General features: G+C 36.7%; 1 protein-coding gene across 6 annotated transcripts; it reads right to left on the bottom strand.

Annotated features, from left to right (window-relative positions):
- Nucleotides 1-74: 74 nt before the first annotated feature.
- LOC115447844 (E3 ubiquitin-protein ligase RNF13) lies at nt 75-27,922 on the bottom strand. Of its 6 annotated transcripts, none has more exons than XM_037444904.1 (11): nt 27,742-27,922; nt 24,158-24,342; nt 10,557-10,723; nt 10,065-10,156; nt 6,909-7,011; nt 6,042-6,117; nt 5,112-5,462; nt 4,756-4,851; nt 4,529-4,572; nt 3,952-4,202; nt 75-3,564 (listed from the first exon to the last, which is right to left on the bottom strand). In XM_037444904.1, the coding sequence occupies exons 2-11, from the start codon at nt 24,245-24,247 to the stop codon at nt 3,512-3,514; spliced, it is 1,323 nt and encodes a 440-aa protein (XP_037300801.1). In that variant the 5' UTR covers nt 24,248-24,342; nt 27,742-27,922; the 3' UTR covers nt 75-3,511. The 6 variants fall into 6 exon arrangements, with proteins under 6 accessions (XP_037300801.1, XP_037300797.1, XP_037300798.1 ...); XM_037444900.1 differs by having other exon boundaries at nt 6,009-6,117; XM_037444901.1 differs by lacking the exon at nt 27,742-27,922 and adding an exon at nt 27,461-27,479 and having other exon boundaries at nt 6,009-6,117.

The raw sequence follows: 27,922 nt of genomic DNA on the forward strand, positions 1-27,922 counted from the left end.
AGTTGGAACCTCTTTTGGACTAAAAAGGCATCCATGAGGGATTTTTTCATGCGAAAAGGTTAAGTCAAACAAAATTAAAGTCAAATGATTTTTATTTCTTTGGAGTGTTCGAATAAAGAAGCGCATGCGCCACGTACCCGCGCAATGATCTTTATACAATACACAAAACTAACCGAAACGAGACAAATCAACTGTGTCAATACATAAAATTATTCTATACATATCACAAAGAACGTAAAGCTTATATATTATTTACAGCTGATGCCAATCTTAACGTTTGGTCTGAAGTTAACAATGAACCCATATGCAACTGCGACACCGCTTCTGACTAACTTCATGCCGGCGATAAACATTGGCATTAACTGCATGTACTTTATAAACATCTTTTAACTAAATTTCGAAAATACACAAGAACAGCAAGCGATAAATAAAAATTTTTTGGTAAACTAAATGTGACGGCGCTAGATGTCAAACAATGTTTCACAATGATAGCAAACAATGAACAATAAGAACATAATACTATTGTTAATAAATCCTTAAGTATAATATAAAGCGAAAAATAATTACAGTGCCGTCAATGTATTAGAAGCCAAACCATCACTGGCGAACTAGTCATCACAATAGACACTTCAATAATGCATCCTTGCCAAATGTAAATATAAAAATAATTTTAATATTCCAATACAAATCGGTGCGCTTTTAGTTACAAACATTATTATGGCATTAATGTATACAATTTACTACACCTTGCTTTATAACTATAAAATATATACATACATTAACTTTTTACAAATAAACAATTATCTCTGGATCGAACTACGAGGCATGATATTTTATTTACTTCAGGGGTTAAGACTGTGGTATGTTAACGATACTTTGAGGTAAAAATCTACAAATCTGTAATGCCATGTCCACACTAATTCGATGTTGGCTTACTGAGGTTTCTACATGCCTGTGTCGCATCAAAAACGCAAATCCAAGTTGCAATGTGTGAACATAGCTTAACGTAGTTTTATTCAGAATTTTGAATACAATTAACCTCTTGTAATAAATCTAATCATAAACCTATTAAACCTAAAATATTACATTAACCTACAGTAACACCTCTACAATTGTTACAATATATTAATTTCAAGTACACTGACGTAAGGTTGGTCATCCATCGTGATCATGAGTTCCAAATATTTTATCGATTATTAGCATGAAATAAAGTATATTATTGTTTGAGGATCGTATCTAAAATCTTCTCGATATATTCTTCAGATAGAATAAAACGGGGGTGGATTATAATGGATATATTTGTTTACCTTCACATTACACATAAATCACATACTCGATATAAAAATACGTTCAACCAAGGTAATATACCATTCAAAATACTTGACACAGGTCACGGTAGATGACCAGCCCAGCATGGTATTCGATCTGGGTACTGCTATAGCCGCCTGCTCACAACCCGTCACCAAACACGCAGTCACAGACTAGTAAATATCAGAAGTATAAAGATCGTTAAAATTATAAGATAGCCTAATGTACACTAATTGTAATTTTAGGGTCTGTTTCACAATTTTTGAGTGCTACTAGTCACATAAATGTATAACCCGACTGATTATAAAAGTCCCAATCTAATCAATACTTCCAAATAAATGGTAACAAAATGAGTACTATCTACATTAGCTGTATACAATAACAGTCAAATAAAATTTACTTAAAACTTGTGAAACAGGCCCTTGGAGTTGTACATCTTGCGCATCTCGCAAACATCGTACAGATACGCGTGTGCACGTGCGTATACGCACGTATTTCGCGAGTGACTAATACAAACTTTGAACGCAATCTGTAACCGCCGTTAATAATTTGTTTAATAGACGGGAATTGCATTTTTTTAAGTCGATAGAATTTGTATCGACTCTTTGTTCTTGCAAACATAACTTCGAGACAATAATTGTTTCTAATTATGTTCTTTGTGAAAACGACCATACACGTACCTCTGTTATACGAGTTTAAAACTCCATGCCTTCAGTTCCCTTTACTTATATTTATTGCACCCTATTTAAATTTTGTCCCAAACCCTTTATTCGAAATAATATAATAGTCGATCTCCTGACAATTTAGATGTTTTTTCAAATACTTCAGGTAAAGAATTAATTAACTTTTTAAACCATCGAAATGTACCAATAACGTTATAATTTTGAAATATCGATTCAACTAAATGGTCCCAGAGATCAACTTTATCGACAGTCAAATGTGGTCAGTCTATGAAATATTGAGATAATAAAAATTGTATCCTAGGTGGGTATTGTAAGGTTTATATCAGAAGAAAACAGAAAACCAAAAATATTCCTTATAACTTACTTCGATATTTTACGTCAATGGTTAGGAAAACAAATTCGCATAATCTGCTTCTATAAACGAGATATCATGTGTTAAAATGAAGGATCAAATTAAACCAATAGGGCCACGCTCATTGTAAATACAGGCCATGAGAGAATAAAGTAGAATTTTTTGCAAGTCTATTTTAATTTTTAATAATATATCCTTAGCGTTCATATTCTATTGAAAAATTATCTTTTGACAATACGGAATGTGAACCCTAAGATCTTGAATTAAAATTTAAAATGACATATAAATGTACTTTATGTCTGTCATGACCCATGTTAGTAAAAGTTGGCCTCAATTCAATGAACTAATAAATTAATACTCGCTTTAATTTTTTAGAGTTGTCAATAATCAATAAATTCACACACCGCCGCAATGTTTTTTTATTAAATAGTTTATGAAAGTGTTTTTAATAATTATAGCGACTCCGTACATATACCCACTTTTTAAAACATTCAAATTTATTCGATACGTGTAGCTGCACATAATTGTCCCTAGCACAAATTTAAACGTTATAGTATATTAACATAAAGGTATCGTTTAAATATTTTTGTATGGATATTATAACAGCGCCCGTGAGAGTATTTGAAACTAAAATACTATAGTGTGAACATATAGCACACCTTGTTAACGGTAAAATTAAAATGTATGGGAATCGGCAGTACCATTTTTTTTTTGATATTTATTATTGTCAAACAACTAATCTAAATTCAAATAACTCGTCATTCAAAGCAATGAAAAAAATATCGAAAAATATGTAAACGTTATCTTCATACGGATACTCTACGATAACGCGTAAATTCCTGCTAAGGGTACTGTCATACACAAAATATTATGAAAAATTTAGTACAGTCTCGGTGTAAAGTGAGCTAACATCTTTAAAACCTTTACTACGGGCCTCTGGTACTCCCTGCAGATCTACATACCAACACAATGATAAAATAATGGATAAAGTCCACGTGTATTTCAATTCCTCTGCTACACATTTATAGACAAAACCGATAATTTTGGTGTATCTTAACACTATAGTCGTATCGTGGTTTCGCGGCAGTGTGTGCGCAGGCTCGATGCAGTGAGTAGTCGAGCGCATTGGGACACTTAACTAGCAATAATGTTATATGACGTGGACCGTTCATAAGTTGACGTGTTGTGACGTCGCTTCTGACGCAGGTAGGGCAGCTACACCTGTCGATACATACAATTAAAGAAATATTAGTTACATAATTTCGGAATCGTGTTTTGTGAAGTTTTATACGAGATTGTTATCTGGTAAGGTAGAATTAGTTTGAATTTTTTCATGAAAAAAAAAGCGGTACCATTACTTGATTAGTGTCAGTGCGCAGTTGGTTAATACGCATACGGCTTCTATATTAAATCACTTGCTATTCACTAGTCCCTAAAAAATATTTTGTCGCTTCACATGACCATGTTCAAAGCCGTCAACTCGATGCCAGCGTTGTATGTTCATTGTTCATATAAATATTTAATATAGTATAACCGCACAAGCGACTAATTTATATGGGACGGGGGTGTTGGTACTTTATGCATATCGCATGATTATATTTGAATTACCGATATCGCCGGTGTCTGGTTCGCGTTGCGAGTTGATGGAGGCGACGTCGGGCGCGAGCGCGGCGGGCGCGTGCGCGACGGGTGCGGGCGCGGGCGGGGCGGGTGCGGGCGCGGGCGGGGCGGGTGCGGGCGCAGGCGCGGCGGAGGCGGGCGCGGTGGCTTGCGCGTGCGCAGGGGAGGCGCGGGAGCGTGCGCGGCGCGCCCGACGCTCCGACACGGCGCGCACCAACGGCTGTCTGTCCGACGACGTGCTGATGACGGGACATCAGTTTTATTACTCTATATTGTAACGTGCACTTTATCTATATAACTTTAACAAGCAATAAATAAATAAAAGTATTTACGCTAATTATTGGAAAAGATGCAACCGGTACCTACACTGTTGGATTAGGTACAACTGTGTTTTATATCGCCATATTAAACACATTTCCAGCCCATGAAATAATTCTCTCGTAAATATCGATTCATCTTACTCTTACTCAAAAATCGATTGCAGTAGGGGCATCTAATAGACAGACTGTTAGACCGAAGTTACAAGGAGGCGACAGATATGTAGGCCACATTAAAAACAACTCACTTCTCCTCGGGGGCCTCGTGTTCCTCCGACTGTGTAGATGGTTCCTGTAAAGAGAAACACAGAAATAGGTTATTCTCCAACAATCGACATTGTAAGTATATTTAACTTAAGACACTGTATAGATTTAAAACTATATTATGATTATTTAGTATATTTGGTGATAGGTAACCTCATAGGTAATGTTAAGGATAGTCGTTTTGTCATCCAGATGTAAAATAATGAAATACCTCGGCGTTCTCCTGTGGCCGCTCGCGTCGCAGCCGCGCCATGAACCGAGCCGCGCGGGTGAACGGGTTCTCGCGCTGCTCCTCGAACGTACCGCCCTGCGGATTCAGCACATTTCACTGATTTTAAAAACTTGTTCTACCGCCTTTTTTAATAAACGATCCCAATCTCTTTTTTGACCATTCGCGAAATTGGACCAATCAGAACAAAGCTTTTTTTTCTATTTATTTTGATTGGTTTATTATCAGACCTGGATCAAAGATTGGGTGCGTTTATTGAAAACGACCCTTAATGATAACATAAATTATTTCGACATATAATTGTTTTATCGATTTCGATATCGATAAAGCCGTCATACCTGCGTCGGCTGCGGCCTGGTGGGCTCCGGCAGCAGCGGCTCCGTGTCCGAGTCGGAGTCGGAGTTGGAATGCGTAGTGACGCGCCGCTCGCCGGCCGCCAGCACGCGCCGCTTGCACACGGGACACACGCGCTTGTTCTGCGTGAGCCACGGGTCGATGCACACCGCGTGGTACGCATGCGCGCACGGCAGCACGCGCAGCCGCTCGCCCTCCTTGTAGTCGTCGAGGCAGATGGCGCACGTGTCGTAGGGGTCGCCCTTGCTGAACTTGCACGTGGGTATCTTGGCCAGCGAGCGCGGCGGCAGGCGGTGCCGGCGCGCGCGGCGACGGTCCTTTATGCACTTCACTATCTGGAAAAACGGAATGCTACACTGTTTTATTGTGTCATTTAAGCGTAAAAAAAGGTGAACGACATCAACTATTGACAGAAAATAGTGTATGTCCAAATATGGTGAATAAATGGCAAGCGAGACATTCGCAAACATCGACAACTGTTCTTGCGCATCTTTACTCGATATTTTTCAGGCGCGTACACAGGGCGCTAACCTCTCGCGCGCATGCCTCTTCATTAGGCTCTTTATAAACATTATCGTAAGGTTGCCTTTCAAGTGTCACGATAACGCAGGTCGCGTACGTGTAGACGACGCGACGCCCGACCAATTCACGTACGCGCAACTTGCAAACCATCTTGCCGCCACGAGTATTTGTCAGATTTGGACACACCCATATGTATAGAGATTCCTTCACGTTGATCTCCTTCACCTTTAAAGCGAGAGACGCGAATAACTTCGTAAAGTCACAAGTTGCGTGTCCTGGGGCATGAGATAGAATCCGCTTCGGCAATCTACTCCACTCGAAGCTATCGCTGCTCAATAAAATATGTTTCAGAAACTGACCAGAAATATGAGAATGGCGAGGAGACACAGTACCACGACCACGGCGAAGGGGAGCAACAGATGCGTGTTTATGTTGAACGGCAGGTCATCGTTCACCATTATATAGAAACTGGAAATAAAATAAAAATATGTTAGAATGTTATAAGACAGAGTTCCTGACAATATGGACTATCGAAGGCATGGCGAACCAATGGCACAGGTAACAGCAGTGGTGGCACATGGCAAATTAATTCGGGCACGTAGTAATATGTATCTTTCTTTGGACTTCATTTCGCTTAACATCAGTTGCAGTAAAGTCAATTTGACGAGCACCGTTAAAAAAAATCTGTTAGGTCATAAAAAGGGACACTTGTATAGATAAAGCTGTCCTGGATGATACGTCACAAGTCATATATATTTTTTAATAAATAATTGCACTTTAACCACTATAGGTTCACCATTACTGGACTATCGTATACGTAGTGAATATCTTGCCATGGTAACAGCTGACGGCGATTCACCTCCCGAGGTCAGCCGAAGTAAAACCAGAAAGGTAGGCCGACATAATTCTGATGTACATTGAGTTAGACAACATTGTATTCCAATTGCAATCTAATAACATTGGGTAGTTGTAAATAATAATGGCGTACTTGGCAAAAACTTTAGTAAATTTTATGTACTGTTTAGACAAGTCGACTCGACCCGCTGATACTACTTAACGTTCACTAAGAAATTCGTTTGCTTTTTTGGAATTGCATTTCGTACAATCAGTTAGATATCTAAAATATTTAAATCTAGCACGAATTACAATATAATGATTGATCTCTAACTGAAACAAAATGAGACATATGTAGAATATTAGTAACAGCTGTAAATCCAATATGGCGTCTATTCTTTCACATTTAAATATTTCATACTCACCCTTGATTGTACAGATACTCGTCACCTAATAAATACCCGGTCAAGTCACTCACGAACACTGAAGGTATGATTATTCCCGCGGGGTCCTTTGCTGACATAGTCTCTGCAAACAATCATACAAGATACATTTTCTATTTATTTTTATTGCTTTGAATGACGAAACGAGCTTGCCGTTCACCTCACGATAAATGCTACGACCGCCCATTACAGAGGAAACACCATCTAACACCTTGAATTACAAAGTATTGTTTGGTATTCCACTGCGCCAGCCCGCCTGAGACATGAGATGTTACGTCTTATTATGTCCAGTAGTTACACTGGCTATAATGTAATAATAATTATATATAATAGTATTAGCCCTGTATTGTATACTGTCCCACTGTTGGGCACAGGCCTCTACTACTGAGAGGCCTTTAATCCACCACGCCGGCCTAGTGCGGGTTCGTAGACTTTACACATCCTCGAAAATTCCCAATAGAGAATTTCTCAGGTATGCAGGTTTCCTCACGATGTTTTCCTTCACTGTTAAAGCAAGCGATAATTCACAAAGATGTATGTAATCTAATAATTATTGTATTTGCACATAAATGTCCCAATGTTGGGCAAGAATCTTCCTTCACATTCTAAGATTAGAAGAAGTCAGTACACGGAATAGCGTCTACCATCGTGGTAATTGGATCAGTACAAAGGTGGTAGTTCACGCCACATCTGGGGCCTTATTCTCTATCCCGCACGTTATTTTACCAGTGTGTAACAAGCACGTAACACAACGCATTAAATTCACGTCTAGTTAGTGATTAGTTCTCGCAGTTGAAAGAAAAACGTAAAAATAATTAATATGCATGGATATTTCGGCCTTTAAAATTTCGTCGTATTAAATTCTTTACTTGTCAATACTTGTTTAGTTACCCAGATTAAAGGTGAAACAAAATGTATGAAAATGGACCTTAAGCTATAACCTTAAATGGCATTGGAATGCTTGGAATCCAGACTACATCGCCAACCTAACAGTGGCGAAAAGTCCATATAACTCTATTCTTCTCTCCCTTTCGAAACTTGTGTAAAATCTAATTATCAATTAACGATTTTCAAAACACATTTATGTATATAAGTAGTACCTATATGTTGTGTCGAGTTCCTTTTAGGAAAACGTCAGCCTTCGCCACTGCAACCTAATGACAATGCGCGAGAACAACAAATTAATACGTAAGCTAACCTACAGATCTTGTCTGGTGAGGACCCGATAACGAATTCAGAGCTTTCCTTCTTTGTAATTGACCAATATGGTTAAAAATTAAGCAATACCTTAGTCACATTCCATATCATCGCGGCAATAATTAAGGTATTTTTCTATTGTGCGGATAAGACGGTGATATACTATCTAGCATTTAAAAAAAAAAAACTATCAATACAAACACATTGCATTGTCCCGATTGGATTTAATTACTTAGCGGAAGATAGTAATAAAATTCATTTCTTTGTCATCGAGTTGTGCGTGGAAAGCGTTTATGAATTTTTTTTATTTTTAAATCACTTCAAATGATACGTCGTCTGTCATTCCGTAGTTAGAACATTATTAAGTAGCTATTTGTACCATGTTAGATGGAGGTATAATGCACGCAGTCATTGTTCGTTTATTCACTGCAATCCACCCACAAACAGCACTACACGCAAACAAGAATTATCGCAAACTGCTGTGCCACGCAGATAAATACGAGTGCTTATTATTATTTGTTAGGGATGGCAGGTGAGATACTAAAAAAATCTTTTGTTTATAGTACAAACAAAAAAAATACGCCTGTATAGGATAAGTGTGGCGCTAAATATACCACTTTGCATGATTCTGGCACACTACTATTGCCTCTTCCACCTTCATTAATATTGGTTTAAAGAACATCTAATTACGCACAGTTTAATATGACAAGTATTTAATATGATATTCGTATTGCACTTATCAATTTCCATTCCCCCTGGCTTAGCAGTCAGAAAAACCAATACGAAGTGTTGTTCAACAAGAGTCTCAAAACCATGAATTAACTGTCCACCTCATCTTCACGCGAATTATTTACATGTAAATTTTAAATTAAACGCGTGACAACCTTGTTTTATCTATGGATATAAATGCAGGAACATATTTATATACAGAATTTTATATTATACTTCATTTAAACTGAGATAAATAAGAAATAAAATTAAATATTGTTTTGTACAGAACTGATTAACTATCACAACGGAAAGTATAAAAATATATACCAGAACGAAGCACTTTGTTTATAGTTACAAAAATAAATCATAAACAAGTTTTCTCTCAGCTGGACAATTTAGTTAGCTATTAGAAGGATATGAATCAAAATGTACCACAGTGACCAAGAGTCCATATAGCGTACGGCTTCGGTTCGTACCGGCTTCCCTTTCGTAATTTATGTAAAATCTACCTATCATTAGACCGATTTGTAAACCTCATTTATATATTATTAATAACTATAAGTTACATCTTGCGGCGATAGCCTTGTTGGGTGTGGAACGGACTGCCAAGACGAATGTCCGCAGGTTCAAATCCCAAGGGCACACACCTCTGACTTTTCTAAAATCATGTGTGTATTCTTTGTGAATTTATCGTTCGCTTTAACGGTGAAGGAAAACATCGTGAGGAAACCTGCACATCTGAGAAGTTCTCTATAGGAATTTCGAAGGTGTGTGAAGTCTATCAGTCCGCACTAGGCCAGCGTGGTGGACTAAGGCCTAATCCCTCTCAGTAGTAGAGGAGGTCCGTGCTCAGCAGTGGGCGAGTATTTAATACAGGGCTGATATTATTATATTTATATTATATAAGTTACATGGGGTTTCCTTTCGGAAAATTTCACCCTTCGCCACTGGCTATTCGACTATAATACATTCGTTTAGCCGTTCTAGAATTTAAAAATAACCGCAATAGTTTTATAATAATAACACTAATACTGTTTTATATACATGCAATCCCACTGCTGAGAAAGATCTTCTACAGAGAGGGTTCAAGCGTGAGTCCACCATCGAACAATCCTTAAGCCAACGACAAAAAGAAACGAATAATGGGCATAAATAAAACTCATTCCATAAATAATCGTAAGCTAACGGCATAAGGATAAAAGTAGGTTTAAGTTAAAACTGGAAACTCACCTAAGTCACTAGAGTTGACGTTGTGCACGATGGCGCAATCGTAGCCGGCGAGTTGAGCATTACGCACTTTTATCTCGAAGCTGCAGTTGTATCTGTGTACAGACAGCAAATAAATTAACGCGATAACAAGTAGGATACGATTGTGCCGGTATTGAATTTGAGGTTTGATAGTTCTAGCGTCGATAAACAATTCTGTATTCGGTACTAATGTACTCATAGGAAGGAGTACAGAAAAAACATTGCCGATAAGACTGACCGGCTCGCATAGTTTTTTGACGAATACAGAAGTCTTGTTACTAACAAAAAAAAAAAAAGAAAGCTTATTTTAGATCAATGCCCCATCCATAAAATTACAAAATTCCTCTATCTCCGCTTCCCACAGACTGACTCACCGAAGATATATACAGAATTATCAACGTCTCCGCAATGGCGATGACGATATTCGCCCCATGAGGAAAACTCCTCTTACGACGCCGAGGTTAAAGCCCTCACCTGGCGACGAGCACGATCCACTTGCCAGTGAAGTTGTCAACGACGGGCGGCTTGACGAGCGCTGAACACCCGTCCGCCGGCTCACCAGCAACCAGCAGCCCGCGCAGACCTTCAGGCGGCAAGTCGCCGCCGAAGCTCGCCGGGATGTCCAGGAACTCCTGCATGATCTATTGGCAACGTGAAGGAATTTGAATTAATTTATGCTTGAGCGGATTAAAGGCATTTCTAGAGCTTTCCTGATGCATATTGAAATATAAAATAACGCGGCCAGTTTTTAGTCTTGGGCGTATAGTCATTTTCAAAGCAGGAAAACTTAAAATAAATGCCGTATTAAACCCAATATTGGTACTGCTAGACCCTGCAGCCAAATTAGAACCACCCACAGTGTCTCTTATTATGTAGACCATAAGATAATAAAATATTGAGGACTGGAAAAGGACATTTATATTTCAACTTGGAAGCCTTAATGATTGCAGACCACTTGCAAATAAATTACCTAACACGAAAATATCGGCATTGTAAAGTTGTGTCTGAAGGACAAGGCAAAAGTCTCACATTGCAATATTTAGTTTAGTTCTTATACTGGACAAGGTGTTAGTGGAAGCTCAATTAATAAAATCTTACAAGCAGCATGGTGGCTGCAATTCTTAAACGAATCAAATGTAGCACAGATCTCTACCATTGAGAGGTTTTGCCTTTCCTCCACCATCTGACCTAAGCAGCTGTAATAAACTCGATTGTTGTAAAACCGGAACAATGATAAAAAAAAAAAAAAATATTTTGACAAGGGAGAACGAGTTTTATAACGAACCATTTAGATCCTGATTTAAATTTAATTAAATCAGGTTTCTTAGATGTTTATTTATTTACATGTTATTAGAGTTCTGTAAATGCAAAGTAAAATCTGTACAGTGATGTTGCTTGTCGTACATAATTTTATCAAGCGAGAAAATGAGATCAACAATTCTCTTGTTTAATGGTAAATGTCACATTTTACCTAAATTGTAACAACATAACTCGGCACTCTCACTTTTACGTCTAAGATTAAATTTCCTCAGGAAATAGTTCATAGCACATAGCTCGTATGCACATCATGGTACTATCTTACTGAACAAACATGGAAACTCTATGAACGGCTGCACTCGACCACTCCGCTGCAGACACCATGGTTTGGGACTAGGGAAGTATCAAGGGCGTTATAAAAATAGTAATGTCCTTTCTAAAGTAATATCTTAACATAGAAACCATCCCCAAAGGTCCGCAGAATTCCATTGATATCGTTAGTTTTCATGAGTGAAAGGTCTTACCATCGTAAGTAGTTCTTTTAATGCTAAAAAAATACTAACGAAATGTTGCATTCCAACAATGTACATCACACGAATTGCATTTATCGCCAGTTGGGCCGCCATTTTCGCACACAGACGAATCGAGTTTAAGGAACGATCGAATGAACGATTGGATACACCAACGAACGAATGATTCCCGACGGATCAACGCAACAATCACATTCTTAGTCACAGAAGGTCAATTATTCAGCCAATACCGCATCTGCTTTGGCACAACGTTCCCACTGTGTTCATGTATGATCACTACACTTCACTCACTTTGGTTCAGTTGAATATTTAGAACTGGTAAAAGGGAAACAAAATCATTTTATATATAAAAATCATGTCTTCAAACTTAGTACCGCACAAAATCTGAATTATCGAAAATCCGCTAAGGGATGGGTATTGTTATGTTTCTATTTAGTTATACTAAAACTATTGTGTCATTATTTTCGTGTATCAAATTAATGATATAAATATTTTGATTAAAAAAAAACAAACATGTACATTATTTATCTATGCAGATTTTAGTATGTGAGATGTTGGGACCTGATAAATGGTTTTCTTTTTACAATTTTGACCTTTAAATAGTTGTACTTTGGTCATATTAAACGACCAGAGTAAAATGTTGAATTGTATTACACAATATTTAATAACATATTTCGGCGTGATATAGTATACTATACTTTATAGTAAGTGAAAAAAGACGAGGAAGCTATTCACATTCGAGAATGAATCAACCGAGTACTGTGTCAATACAGAGTTGTTCACGTGATTGATTGTTTAAAATAGTATATATTATGTAATTACTTGACGTTTTCTGTGGTAGGGAAAGAGTTAAAATTGAAAGTAACTAAATATGCAATCTGGATTCTATAAAATAATAAAATTTTTGTTTAATAAATTTGTTAGCATGAACCTGGTCTAGCAGCATATGCCTTTTGTTTTGTGACATCATTCAGTATGTGAGTTATTTAAATAACACTCGATTATGTAATCATTATTTATTTACATTTGAATAATTATTTCATAATAATTCATCCACGCCACGATTTCATTAAAAGCCGTTGTTTTTATTTATTTCTGAGCATCGGAACGAGTAGATATTAAAACCACAATTCTTGAGTGCCTAAAGCGATTTTGCGAAAACTAAATTGCATCATGTTTTGAATTGAATACATTTTTGTACTACCGACAGTACTTTATTTTTCCCGGCCATCCGGTTTGGAACAGGCCGGCGCTGGCGGAGAATAATCATTACTCATCGCTCGTCAATTGATACTGTCTGTATTGATAGTCATTTAACATCAGTTCCTTGCCCCTTTAGAATGTCCCAAAAAAAACGCGTAAGTCGATGTTTAGTTTTGACGCTTTTGATTGATCGAGAGACCGATGCGTCAGTCATGTGTGTCTCTCAACCAATCCAAATAAAACGACACGGAGTCGTGTTGTTTTCTTACCACATTCTAAGCCCATTGATTCTCTATGCCACACGTTATTTTGATAGTTCATAACAACCACGTAATGCAACTCATCGCGTTTATAACAATTTTTGCCCGATATGGCGATAGACACGCCCTCTATCACATCATGGGACGGAACACACTTGGCGACAAGTGGTTGCCCTGGTTGGGCCCCTGCATACTCCTTCGGGTATAAATGCGTGATGTGAGTTTATTTGTTTCGAAATTGGCATACAGAATACCATTCCACGCTAGAATCATGAAGATAACGTAACACAGCCGTATTTCAAGTTGCCATAGAGAATGAGGCCCCTGTTCAGTGCAGTCACTACCTACTGAGCCCGTATAAAAATAAAACTATAATAAATATGTTGAAATATATCCCCGCAACATAATAACGTTTCAGATTATCTTTCATGGAATCTTTTGTGGTATAAATAGTTAGAGATAATGTATGTATGAAATACACCTAGATTAAACTGTAATTTCAAACGACGCAGTAATCAACGATAATCGAGTTTACAGAGACTACGACTTGGTTTATCACTGTTGCAAGAATTATGAATGATACTATATAAAGCAGGAAAAAAACTGGATGTCTGTGTGGAATATAATGATTCTCTTTAATACAGACAATTATTATAGAGGAAAAAATGTGACCGTTTATATAAGCAGGACCTTTGATTCACATCTTGAGATGTTTCCTAAACGATTTGTGAAATAATAAAAATAAAGTATGGCAGGGTGAATAACACGAAATGATAATTTAATTTACATAAATAAACCGAATGCATTAAATGATTGCCTTCAAACTTTACCGACTCTCCTAATCCTTATTTATACCTGATACGAAATAAAAGACACACATATTTACAACATCAAAAAATATCCAAATCGCAAAAAAGTATTAAGAATTACGGTGGATTTTCATCCCAAACCCAGAAACAATATAAGATACCAACTTAGATAAAGTTAAAAATATTTCTACAATTTTCCCTTTTACCAGCTCAAACAAACTGCACTGTGTTGTAACACTGAAGACGCGGGCGCAACTACACGTTTCATGATCGACTGGTGGCCATCATTTAGTGGAAATACTCCATGCCAGCGATAAGATAATCAACAAGTGTTTACAATGTTTACTCGACTAGGAATACAAATTTACGAATGCGGCTAATAACGAGTTTAATTAGAATTATAATAACTTGAAGCAGAAACATCGATCTGTCGTTCTGCGGCTTCGGCCAAAGGTAGTTTATTGAAATAGGAATATAGCTATTGACAAATTATATTGTTGTCATTAGTGGAGGTGCCCCTGAAGCCATGTGTGAACCTAGGTCTTTCCGCTCCATCACATTTGCTGATAAGTCAGTTCTTGCTGGCACTGCAAGATTTTTTTTGCAGGTGAATGACGAAACTAGCATGCTGCTCACCCGATGGTAAGCGATACGGCTGCGCTTAAACAGTAGCAACAACATACAGAACTTTGAAACACAAAGTGCTGAGTGGCATTCCACTGTGCTCAACATCCTGAGCCAAAAGGTTACAAGCAAGGGTAGCATTAACCATCAAGATAAGAATATTGTCGACATTAGCTGCATCGTACTACACTGTTTAAAATATAAATAAAAAAAATATTCTAGAACTTTGATAGAACCAATAGTGTCATAGACAAGCTGTCATTAATGATTAAATAGCTTTTTTTTCATATCGTTATGTACTAATGCATAATTCATTTGTTATTAGCGTTACCGGAAAATTAAAAGCAAGGACAAGGTCAAAGACGCTGCACATTAATGACATACAACTTAATGGATTAATGCTATTTTCGTATGCCATATATTATAAAGGGATACTAGAATGTTTTATGTTTGGTAAAACGTAAGCTGGCATCAGATGTAATGACTCGTTATTCCGCAGGTGTACCTGTTTGGATAAAAAAAGCAACGTTCTTTTTGGATTCTGATAATTACTGGACAGTTGAAATATCGAATAAATCCTTTATTATTTAACTGCTTTAATAACACAGGGGGCAATGAGCCGAATCTGAAGCCGCAGGCCATGGCTTCGAAGCCCGCAATAATACAACTACAACGATATACCGTTTTAGTTTAGAATGCTTATGGTCTTCAGTTGTCCAAAAAACATGACATCGGCATAATCATTAACAAAATGACTACCCTACCACACATCACCCTGTATTCTTCATCTCCACTTAAATACTTCTTTGTAAAGCCTACCCCACTACACTAACTGTGCCGAGGTAAAAATATATCATCCATCATATCAGTGAAGAGGTTTCTGCCTCGATGGTCAGAAACACTATCAAGGTGTCTTGGAATGTTAAACTCCAGATAACGCAGTGCACTCCACTTAATCGCTTTATATATAGAAATGAGCGATTCATTGACCTTCTTGTCGTTATCTTTATTTCGGGCCAGTGGGCGGGATGGCACGTCAGTATGTCAACATCTTTAAACAGACCCAAGTTTCCTTTTGTTTCGGTTTAATGCCCCAATTCCACTTTTTTTTTTTACGTGGACTGCAAAATAACCTCACAGCACCTGATGATAAGTGGAGTGGGCTCCAATAGAATGTCGACTGACGAGAAATGATTACCTCTCGGCTGTCGATACAATTATACCGTCCTGTTCGAACCAGATATACACAGGCTAATCTACCACCGCGACAGACTTACTATGGTGGGTTTTAACACCTTATGTACGGTGTTCGCTATCCGAGTGGATATAAAAATATCCTACCACCAGCATTATGGTTAATTTAGAGCAAGCAGAAACCAAATTGCCGTTCGTAAGTAGGCGTTACAGTAAATTTTCACCAAAGCCTCGTTTGTTCCGCTGAATGCACGATGCGTCAGCGAATGGAATCAACACACATAGCATTTTTGTAATAAGTAACAAAAATATTAAGATCCCTTATCGAATGAAACATATTCGGATGTCAAATTGATTGACATTACAATTATTGACGATCTACAGAACGCTTTAGAAATTAGGCGTCTAGCATCGGAGTAGTGCCGGCGCGTACTTTAAATATTACCAAAGCAACCTTGAACCATGGCAATGAACAATTTCTTATAATCAAGGTCTCCGCCCACTGCAACGAGTCATACTTTGACCCAGCCGTATCGACACGAGTAAAAAATCACACATTTGACATTCATTGTTTGGTTAATAGTGCAAACTAGTGGGCGACATGGTTTTAAACCCAGCTACTCATAAGTCACATCGTATGACCCGCATTATACTATATTTATATTACAGAATTACTAGCAGACAATATGGGTTGTTATTTAACATTATAGATAAAAACTACACAGTGCGAATGATTCTTTGAAGAGCACAAATGAAATAGATCACTTCGACTTATGATTAATTCCTAACGGTTCCATGAAGCGGTTTCTAGCCGTTTATCAATGCATTGTATTTTGTGCAATGAATGGATCCTAACATAGCATTGTTTGTTTAAATTAGTTTTTCCTTGTCTTTATATTGTAAAGACTATACGTTTTTATTCGACACAAACCTTTTCCTCACACTTGCTACCTTCCTTCTAGTTTGTAGTGCATCTAACGTATGGCAGTTCTTTTCCTCACTACATTATACTTTTTCGGGCTAAAATTATCTTTTATATATCCATATTCCAAATCCGTATGAAAACAAAGCCGTCTATTTATTGTCGCTTCAAGACCCCTGGACCGAGCCTTCAGATTAAACGATGCAAGTATCACACCCGTCGAGTGAGCCCCTATCTCTCTCTTCAGTCGGCCTCATTACTGAGGATCGTGATCCCGTCCAAGGTCATTCAGCCATCTTCTCCACGAAGCGCGATCTTCGGCTAGGTGCCCGCTACGCTCATTAGCATAATTAGGGAGTTGGCGACCTGGCCCGACCAGCCCTTCGGATTACTTGGTCGCTTATCTTCGAGCTTGCCGGTGACCACCAATTCCCCCAGGTTTTCTGGTTTCCGTCGCGCTATATATCCAAAATATTTAAACATACGACTCAGACAGACTGAGGATGTCCTCTGTTGACGTGTGAACCCCTATACCGTAGATAAAACTGCTGCAAACACTAGTTATGTAACAGAAAATATAAAACAATGCCATCGGGTACGAGTAAATAGATTAATTAGATGTAAACAAAACACGATAAGGTGCACACGCTGCACCCGTAGTTATCTCGAACTTATTATGTCATTACGACACTCAACAAAGTATGTAATAAGCATTTTCGTGTAAACTTTCCTTAATTTTAGCATAATATAACAGTTTCTTTTTACTAAAGAGAAAAACTGCCTGTATGGTGTAACTACCCGAGCTTGTTTTTACGCTTAAAATCTTGTAACTATGCTTCTTCTCCTTCGTTAGCCTTTTTCAACCTTCTCGGTGTAGGCTTCCTTTAACATTTTCCATTTACTGCGGCATTGAGCTCTTTTAATCCAGTTCGTTCGGGCGACTTTCTTCACGTCGCCTTTCCTCGGGCGATTTTTCCCTAACATTATGTAACTATGCAAAACAGTTAAATTGTTGATATCAATAGTATCATGTTCAAAACAATATCTCTTAATAACGAAGTTGGTCTCAAAAATGCATTAACTAAAACGCACCTAAATTCGTCTGCACACATCAATGCCAAATGCCAACCCCGATATTTAGGCAAGCGTATCAGAGAGCTAAAGGTTCGATACCTTCTTAAATTACAAACAGATCAAGAAGAGAGGTTTTATACTAGCAGTAGAATGTTAAATTAACCAAAAATATTGTATTTTAATGTGGGTTTAAGTAAGCTGAATTCTGTGAACTCAGTTTATGGACATCGCATGATACTGATAGGAGATTTATTCCAGACATGTCATTAACGTTAGATAATATTAATTATAATGTAAACTCAATGAATGCTGCCTCAGCTTGCTACAAATGAGATATGACCTCTATGGCACAAAGAGTCGACAAATTGTGAATCAAGGTATGCATTTTGGTACTTTAGTTTTGGTAAATCCGTATAATATTCTTATAGTTGCTAGAGACCATCGTAGTCCATAATAATCTCGGCAAGCACATATATGCAGTGGTATACACCCTCTATTCTATTTACATGTATTAAAAAAACGTCGTTTAATAAAAATAGATTTTTGACTCGAGTTTGATTGATTTACGTGAGATGTATCCCTCTGATTAATAGACGATACACCCGACAACACTACGTGATGGATTGTGGTCCAAAAATGTAAGAAGTACCGTTAAAGGACCGTAGAATATTCTGCCGAATCTGGTCTAATGGCCAGTTAGAGACATTCCAATATAAGGAAGTTAAAAAAAACAGTATCAGCCCTGAGTCTGGAATTTGTGCCCAATATGAAAAGCACGTGCATCTTTGAGTGCGCGTATGTTTTATATATGTGTGTGTGTCTAAGTTAAATAACATAAGGTATAAAAAAACAAAGATTCACTGTCAATTATTGTGGTTAAAATTAGAAAGGCTCAGGATTTGAGATTATATTAAGAACTCTTCACAGTTCTGTGCGGTTACAAGGTTATTTTGCGGTCAGCATTAGATTCGTATTGAAAGAGTGTATTGATTCAGGTGTAGTAGATATTTTTTAAATTTTTCAGCTATTTTAGCAACTCGGGATTCGATACTGACTGTGTTTTAGACGCCTTAGAAAACCCTAATCAGCACAATATACGGCGAGACTGGTACTTAACACGAGGTTTTCTGTGGACCTATACAATCTTACTTAAAAACTTGTTTTAGCGTTAAGAAGGTGTTAAGGTGTGTTAAGGTGGTTAAGAATTGCTTAAATAGCTGTCAAAAAAATCACCGGTTTTTTTCGTAGTTTAAACCTTATTAAGAGGCAGGATGGCGGGTTTTGACTTACAGCTGATTGAGTAAATTTGTATTTTAACTAAGCATAGCTTTGCGAATTTTTTATTAGTAAGACTGTTATAGTCTAACACATTTCTGATAAAAATTCTGACAGGTACGTCTGGAAATGTTTAGCGCCTATTTTCAGAAGTGGACTTCGTGAGGCTAACGATAGATTAGAAAACGCCCAAACCTGGCCTTGCAAAATGCAGTCCAAAGATATCGATCAACTTGTGACGTCGTGTTCCTCGGCGATGCTTCTATTTATACTAGTAATAGCCATGTATTATATACTGTCTAACTGTCCCACAGTTGGGCACGGGCGTCCTCTAATACTGAGAGGAATTAGGCCTTAGTCCACCACGCTGGCCTAGTGCAGATTCGTAGACTTCACTCACCCTCGGAATTCTTATAGTGACTTCTCAGGTATGCAGGTTTCCTCACGATGTTTTCTTTCACCGTTAAGAGCACCGTTAAGTCACAAAGAATACACACAATATTTAAAAAAGTCAGAAGTGTGTGCCCTTGGGTTTCGAACCTGCGCACATTCGTCTCGGCAGTCCGTTCCACAACCAACTAGGCTATCGCCGCTTCTATTTACATATTATAAAATTATTAATAATCAATTTATATCATAATGTACATAATATTAATAATTTATGGTCATTGCATGGAATAATTAGTTTCAAATTACATAAAATATGTGTATGAGATGCACAAAACGTAATATTATAAAGACATTCCCACGATTGTAGTCAATGTCAAGAAAACATTTTATAAATACCGTGAGACAATAATCTTATCAAATATTTTCGTATCAAAGACCCAATACTTCAATGACCTAGTATAGTAATCTAGAGATATTGATAAAATAGTGTCGGTCTGTTTTTCAAATCTATTATTATAAAACTATTTTTAAAATTGTAAAGCCAGACTGTTGACATATTCGCTTACAGCATGAACTCGATCGGGGCAGCCGGCATAACAGCGCCATGGTCACGCTTTTTCAGTACATATTATCTATTCCGTTTGTTCGATTTGCCCACATAAACAATATCCATTCTCCTAGAAAATGTAGGTTAAACGTATATTGTCTTCGTATTTCATAAGACTTTTTTTTAATGAATAAAATGAAGAGCATGGTAGTTTACGTTATACCACGATGTAGCAATATTTATGACTTGGAAATCGCATACAGAATTTCATGGCTCAAAGCCTAAGTACGCAGGTGTTAGACTTTATTAGGTAGCAAGTCTCTACTCTCTAGTGTGTCGGAGTCCGTCGTTACTTGGGTATGGTAACTACCATTGAGTTAGAGGGGCGAGCTACGTATAAAATAGAGTATTAGTACGTACTTAAATATATAAAAGCATTTGTGTATCATAAATAAAAAAACTACCATCAGATTTGATTTCTTTTTTTTATATTGCTTTGAATGACGAGACGAGCTTGACGTTCGCTTGATGGAAAGCGATACGTCCGCCCATAAACAGTAGAAACACCATCCAACACCTTGATTTACAAAGTATTGTTTGGTATTTCACTGCGCTCGCCACCCTGGGACATGAGGTGTTAAGTCTTATTATGCGCAGTAGTTACGCTGGCTACAATGTTCTTGAAACCGGAACGCAACAGTGACTACACATTGCTGCTTGGCGGCTGAAATAGACATTGCGGTGGTACCTACCCAGGCGTACTCTAACATATGACAGACCTACCACCAGTACAGTAGTTGTGTATTTTTACTACTAAGCAGTGATCTGCAATCACTTAAATTGCAATGCAGTTAAGGCCACTTGCGCGCCTTTTCTTTCATTTGTAAAAAAAAGGGTGATTCAGACCATATAATATGAAATGTTGGGGGACAGTAATTTATAATAAATTCACACGAAACAATCAAGCAACCCTAACTACCAGGCAACAAGACCCCAACGTTATCAATATACTAATCATAAATTTAAGGGCGGAGGTAGGATTTTATAATAAAAATTTTCAGATGGTTTTACCTTGAGCGTGCAGGTCGTTAACTCCGTATAATGAAGGTGCCTTTGTAAAACGAGTAGTTTACGGATGATTAACTCCCGCATATGCTTATTAAAGCATATTTGACATGTATTATTTTCTGGAAAATGTTGCATCACCAGGACATTGGATGTAAATGATAATGCAAGAATTAAACTAAAATGGCCTTCTAATCTATACTATCTATACTATTATATAAAGCTGAAGAGTTTGTTTGTTTGTTTGAACGCGTTAATCTCAGGAACTACCGGTTCAAACTGAAATTTTTTTTTTGTGTTGGATAGCCCTTTGTTCGTGGAGTGCTATAGGCTATATATCATCACGCTATACCCAATAGGAGCGGAGCAGTAATGGCTAATCTCAGAAACTACCTGTTCAAACTGAATAATTATTTTTGTGTTGGATAGCCCTTTGTTTGTGGAGTGCTATAGGCTATATATCATCACGCTATTCCCAATAGGAGCGGAGCAGTAATGGCTAATCTCAGGAAGTACCGGTTCGAACTGAAAAATTCTTTTTCAGAGAGACTTCAGAGACTTCACGATCAAGTGTATAATACACGCATCAAACAACCACGCCGTACTCTGTTTGGCTAATAGATGTGGTCGGTTGGCCACCTATATTTCCGTCCCAAGATAAGGAATCAGCTTATCGACTTATCGGCTTATGGCCTGCAGTGCATCATGCATTTTATGGTTTCTGCGAATCTTATACGCACAAATTATTGAATTTATCAACATAATATAAGTGCGTTTGGAGATTTGGCCTTAATTTATTTTACACATAACCACGCATTTATCCCCGAAGGGGTATGCAGAGGCGCAACCAGGGCATCCACTTTTGCCAAGTGTGATTCGTCCCGTCATGTGATAGTGGGCGAGCCTATTGCCATATCGGGCACAAATTCCAGACTCCGGGTTGATACTGAGCAGATAAACCCAAAAGTGCTTTGCCCGATCCGGGATTCGAACCCAGAACCTCAGAGCGCTGCCGTACCGCTCATGTAGTACAACTACGCCGCCGAGCCAGTCCAATTTATTTTACCGGTCCAAATAATTGAGATTGTTGATATCCTATTATTATTGCCAAATAAAAATATATAAGATTTTTAATATACAAAACGCAGTGGTCAGGTGTGGCCTTCACCAACCTCTAATTGCTGCGGTTAATATATGTAATGATAGAAACATCCACATGGTATTTATTATTATAAAGTGAAGAGAAAACATTGGACCTTCTTTTAAGCACCTTTAGGAGAAATAAATCATGGCAAATCTCCCATGGTTAAAACGCATATAGAGAAGGAGTGTTGGAAAACAAAATTTATGTTATGTGTTACAAATACATTGAATTCGACGGTCAAATTTCGACACTGGATAACCACTAGTAATCTTAAAATGTTGACTGAGTGATACAACAAGGTCAAATGTGTTTATTTTTAATGTGTTTATTATTTGTATAAAACCTGTCAGTTTTGTACGTGGACTCAGTCATGTTCGATATACCTATTTAATGGCATGTAAGCTGTGACTCACAAATGAACTGCGAACTATCGTTGCATTAGAATGAGTTCATCAGCGGAAAACAAATGTGCGTGATGTATCTGAATGAAATGTATCGCGGTTAGGGACCATTATCCAAACGGCATTTTTTTTTAATCTTGCACAAAAGTGACCCCACTGCACCTGATGGTAAGTGGAGTGGGGTCCAATAGAATGTCGACTGACAACAGATGATTAGCTCTTGGCAGGCGATACAATTATGCCGGGCTTGTTGGAACTGGATATACATAGGCTAAGTAGCATAGTGGAGTGTATTATTCTGGTGGTGGGATATTTGCATCCGCCCGGACGGCGAGGGATAATCCTCTCTCGTCATTTGATACTTTATCTGAGGCAGGCCGTAGCCATGATGTCTTTATACATTCGTTAACGCTAATAGAAAACAAAAATAATGACAACTCTACCGCAAGAATATGTCAATACCATACATAACTGGCTACGGTCTCCAAACGCTATTCCACTTACTATTACTTGCAGTGGAATCACTTGTTCTGCCCTTTTCAAAAATATCCTATTACATAAAGCTTAGGAGTTTGTTTGAACGCGCTAATCTCAGGAACAACTGGTTCGAATTGAAAAAATATTTTAGTGTTGGACAGCCCATTTCTTGAGGAAGGCTATAAAACATCACGCTATGACCAATAGGAGCGCAGCATCAAATAAATATTGCAATAAAAATATAGGAAAACCTTTTATTTATGTTTATTTATCAGCCCGTGAGAGTTTCTACCTGCCTTCATATGAAGCCTGCTTATTAGCATATGTATGTGCACCGAGGTATCGTACAATCGCGGTAAATCCCTTTAAAACCTATGACGCGGAAATCGGATTAAACGTATTACTGTGTTGAGTATTTTTCTATAGGCAATATGAAATAAATCTCCGTTCTTCACGCCGAGTCTGTATAGGACCAAAAATGGTTTTCATATTCTTAGACATAAATTGGTCTGCAACACGAAAACATCAACACAAGTGGGATGAATCTGGGATTTCCCAGTGTCAATTGTATCAACTTAAAAAGTTGTTTTTATTTACTTGAAACTTGGTGATTAAAATATATTTTTCTTGTATTTTTGTTTACGGTAGGATCTTATATTTCGTAGAAGAGTAGTATTTAGCTTTATAACTGTTGGGCTTATATCGAGAACCAACGTAATTCGTTAGTCAACGTTCAATCTTAAATTCAAAATTATGTATACAGCACGAATAAAGCATAGACGTCAACGGACATGCGTGCATGTCAACAGGCGCTTTGACACAAACAAATACATGGCGTGATTTAAAAAATACCTCTAAAGTAGTCCTATGTGTATAAGCAATAATATATTTATGGTGACTTACCGAATGCGGCTTCTCCTGAGTGTAGACAACCAAATTGCCATACACGGAGGCTACCAGGCCTAGCAGGCCTATGACCACTGCGCACAACATGGCGCAGTGCGTGACACAACTCCACTACAGTACACTCACATTTCACGCACTCGCGGATTCGGAGTCGGGTGAGGTATCATTATTACACTTTACACCTGCAGACAAAAGAAAATAGAGATAAAATATCACAAATTCTGAATTTATATCACCGATAGGTGCGACATAAATCGGACGTGGTATGTAAGTTTCGATTGTGATTTTTATGGGGGAATGATGTAAAATACATGCGCTTGCGCAACAGAAGAATGCGGTAAAGGATTAAAAAGAAAAAGCGAGCCCTGCGTGGCGAACATTGCGAGACGTCATCAAAGTTTTGTTTGACTTGATATTAAATGAGACAGCAGACAGACTTTTATTTCAATCGAACTAAAAGGACTTTCTAATTGAATATGTTTAATATGGAACTCACTTTATTCCACCGAATGCTAGCTAGTAATTACTAATTAACGTAATATGTTTTTTACAAAAAAGACAATCTATTGCGTTAAACCAGTTTTATTGTAACATGGACTATATTTTAGGAACAGTATTCACAAGACTGGTTTTTGATAAAACTAGAATTTTAACACTGATGTTTTATATTTATTTATTGGTTATCATTATTAAATATTTGGAGAAAAAACGCAGGTTGTAATGTTAACATATTATGATGAAATTATGGATGGGTAATTGTTTTGGTGCAAAATATAATCTATTTTTTACATTTCATTTTTATTTATAACATGTAAATGTATTATAGTTATATTTTAAAATTTTGTCACAAACAAATCTTTCATCAGCTGAGATCTCCACTGCTCATCAACACAATAACATTAGGAAAACATGAATGCTCTGCTGATCTTAAACGAAAGATTTAGAGGTGGATATGAGGGGGGGGGGGGGTTGCTTGTGCTTTATAAAAAACAATAACATGCAGTCATTTTACACTGGTTGTTTTGTGAGAATGATACCATCCTGGGCCTGCATGCATAGCATTGCTGTACTACTCATATAAAAACATGAGCATAATCTATATTACAGCAGCAAAATTAATAAATAAGATAATGTTTTGTAGCTTCTATTACCTTATGAAATCTCAATAGTTTTGTTTCATTCCCAGATTTCTAGTTCTCAAAATATTTAACCCATGTTTTACACCACTTTCTAAGAAGCTTGGTAAAGCTAATAATATTTACGCAATGCTAAATACCACTAAATGACTATTGAAAACATTTAGTATCCAACATGGTGAGTTTATACAGCCATATTTTTTTGTTATTGTGTTAGCTGTTGTTTCTTATCTTATTTATTTTTTATTTTACAAGATACACCTTTCATAGTGTAAACAATAAACATTTTATAAATAGTAATCTATTGTTTGTCATATTTCCTCAATAAATATAGATAATATACTGGTATTCAAAGAATGACTTTTCTATTTCAAACAATAAACATCATTAAGCTACCATTGACCAATATATTTTGCATCTTTAGCTTCTTCTTGGATACTAGTTTATTGACAAATAATTGTTTCGTCACACATTTATTCTATTTATTCTTTCAGGATAAAAATCAGTCCAGATATTAATACTGAACTTGCATTACTTGAGCAAGAAATTTCTTTTTAATAATATAATATGAGTTATTGGCCAACAAACTTCAAAAGAAAAACCTTTGTTGAAAATAGTAGCACTTAATGAAATGCATTTCAAGTTTACAAATATCTAGTTAACAGCATACCACCTGAACTGAGCACATAGGCAATGTAAGCATTACTCATAGCTACATATTGTAAATGTTACTTTGACTTTGACCTGTGAACCTGGTGATGTATGTTTTAACTAGTAGTTGATAACCACTTGTACAAATGATATAACATTGTCAATTTATTATCTGAATACTTTTTCGTTATATCTATGGGTCTTATAAAAACCACATATGTAACATCTATAAGTAATTCTTTGGAAAGGTAAGCAGAGACGTTAATATATTCCCAATTTTCTATGCTTATTTTTGTACTATGTGCTCCTTATTACAATTATGATATAGCTCATTGTTTTATATCTATAATTTGTATTATTTTAATTGATTGGTGTTGAATATATACACTACTAGATGTACCATCTGGCATCGCCTGCGATGAAAACCTTTCCTGCTATGAAACTGAATGAACAATGCATAACACCATCTATAAGGCGTTAGGTCCATCTACTTAAAAAGCTTTATTTCCCAGGAGAGCAAATTACAGGGATAAAAAGTAGTCCGGTGTCTAACTGTGTGCCAAATTTAGACCGAACCCATCCAATTCAGCTGTGGCCAAATTTACTTGTAACAAACATTGAAATACCCAAGAATTCTCACAAACATTCAAATTCATAATAATAGTAAGATATGTAGATAATTCCATTGATTTTGTCTTTAACATGTGATGGTGATCTCTTCCTACTATTCGCTATCTAACTTGCTTGTATGTCTTTTCTTTGGTAATGAAATATGCAAAATATAAACAAACTTTAGATAAAAATGAAATTAATTAAGATTAGTGTTTAAACTAAGGAATTAAAGTGGTATATCATAATATTGTTTAACATATTTTATTCAATATTCATTTTAATGTTTATTTAAATTTATATGTATTTCAGTTTTATATTATTATATAAATATATTCAAGTGTTATTTCATGGAACAGGTGTTAACAGTGCATTATAATTATATTTTACATTTCCTTTAATAATCTCATTTAAATGGTTTTACCAATAACAAGGTCACTTTTTGTAGTAAACGTTGAAGGGTCACAGCAATTACATGAAAAAGTATTTTTAACCATCTTTCTTTGGCAATATATGAAATCATGCTAATTTACATTGTCAATGTGTTAACACAAACCAAGTTGGATGATCAAATCTTACAAATCACAAATATATTATTTGTTATTGGAGTTGCAAACAAACAGTGATTATATATTTTTGAATGATTTTTATTGTGTTATTGAACAACATTATTTAAAATGGTACAATATAGTTATCATACTTTGATGACAAGCCTTAGGATCCCATTTTCTGTTTCGGTGACATACTAAATGTTGTTTAAGTAGTAAAGTGATGTTGATGGACCAATGATTTTTCATTTGATGTAACAATCACATCCCCTGTCTGACAAGTCAATGACCTACTCTATCATCAATTTTATCAATAGACAAGCTTCACAAATGTGTTGTATGAGTTAAATACTTACAAATACACATTTCTCCACAAAGGAAATGCTTCAGTTGATAACAAAGCCGTTTCGTAATCATAACAATACATCTAACTTAGGTAGATTCTATATTTCTGCCTCCAGTAATTTTGAAAAACAGTCTTAAATTAATTCAATTAAAATGCAACCACAAGTGGCCTTGGATCACGTGTGTATCGACAACAATAATTTCCTCTGAATCTCTGTCTACAGACCTAAATTGCAAATATTACATGTTCGAAGATAAAAACAAATTTTACAGCCGACTAAATATTACTTACTAGTAATTATGTAGTGATGATTTCCGTTTGTTTGTCAAGATACGTAATTTTCGTCACTAACACTTTTTTCACGGCTAGTTCTAAGCAAACAAAATTTCAAAAATAAATTACGACTAATTCATTCCGTTTCTGCTGCATGAAAAATTGAGAATTGTCAAATGTAGTGCGTTCCGAACCATAA

The sequence above is a fragment of the Manduca sexta genome, chromosome 28 (genome assembly GCF_014839805.1).
Source record: "Manduca sexta isolate Smith_Timp_Sample1 chromosome 28, JHU_Msex_v1.0, whole genome shotgun sequence".
In the NCBI taxonomy this organism is placed as follows: Eukaryota; Metazoa; Arthropoda; class Insecta; order Lepidoptera; family Sphingidae; genus Manduca; species Manduca sexta.

Excerpts from the sequence above, each read along its gene's own strand:
- LOC115447844 (XM_037444900.1), bottom strand. The coding sequence starts at position 24,247 with ATGTTGTGCGCAGTGGTCATAGGCCTGCTAGGCCTGGTAGCCTCCGTG. Across the intron at positions 7,012-10,064 it reads CGTCAACTCTAGTGACTTAG|AGACTATGTCAGCAAAGGAC; the intron begins GTGAGTTTCCAG and ends GATTGTTTGCAG. Across the intron at positions 4,573-4,755 it reads GGCCACAGGAGAACGCCGAG|GAACCATCTACACAGTCGGA; the intron begins GTATTTCATTAT and ends TTCTCTTTACAG.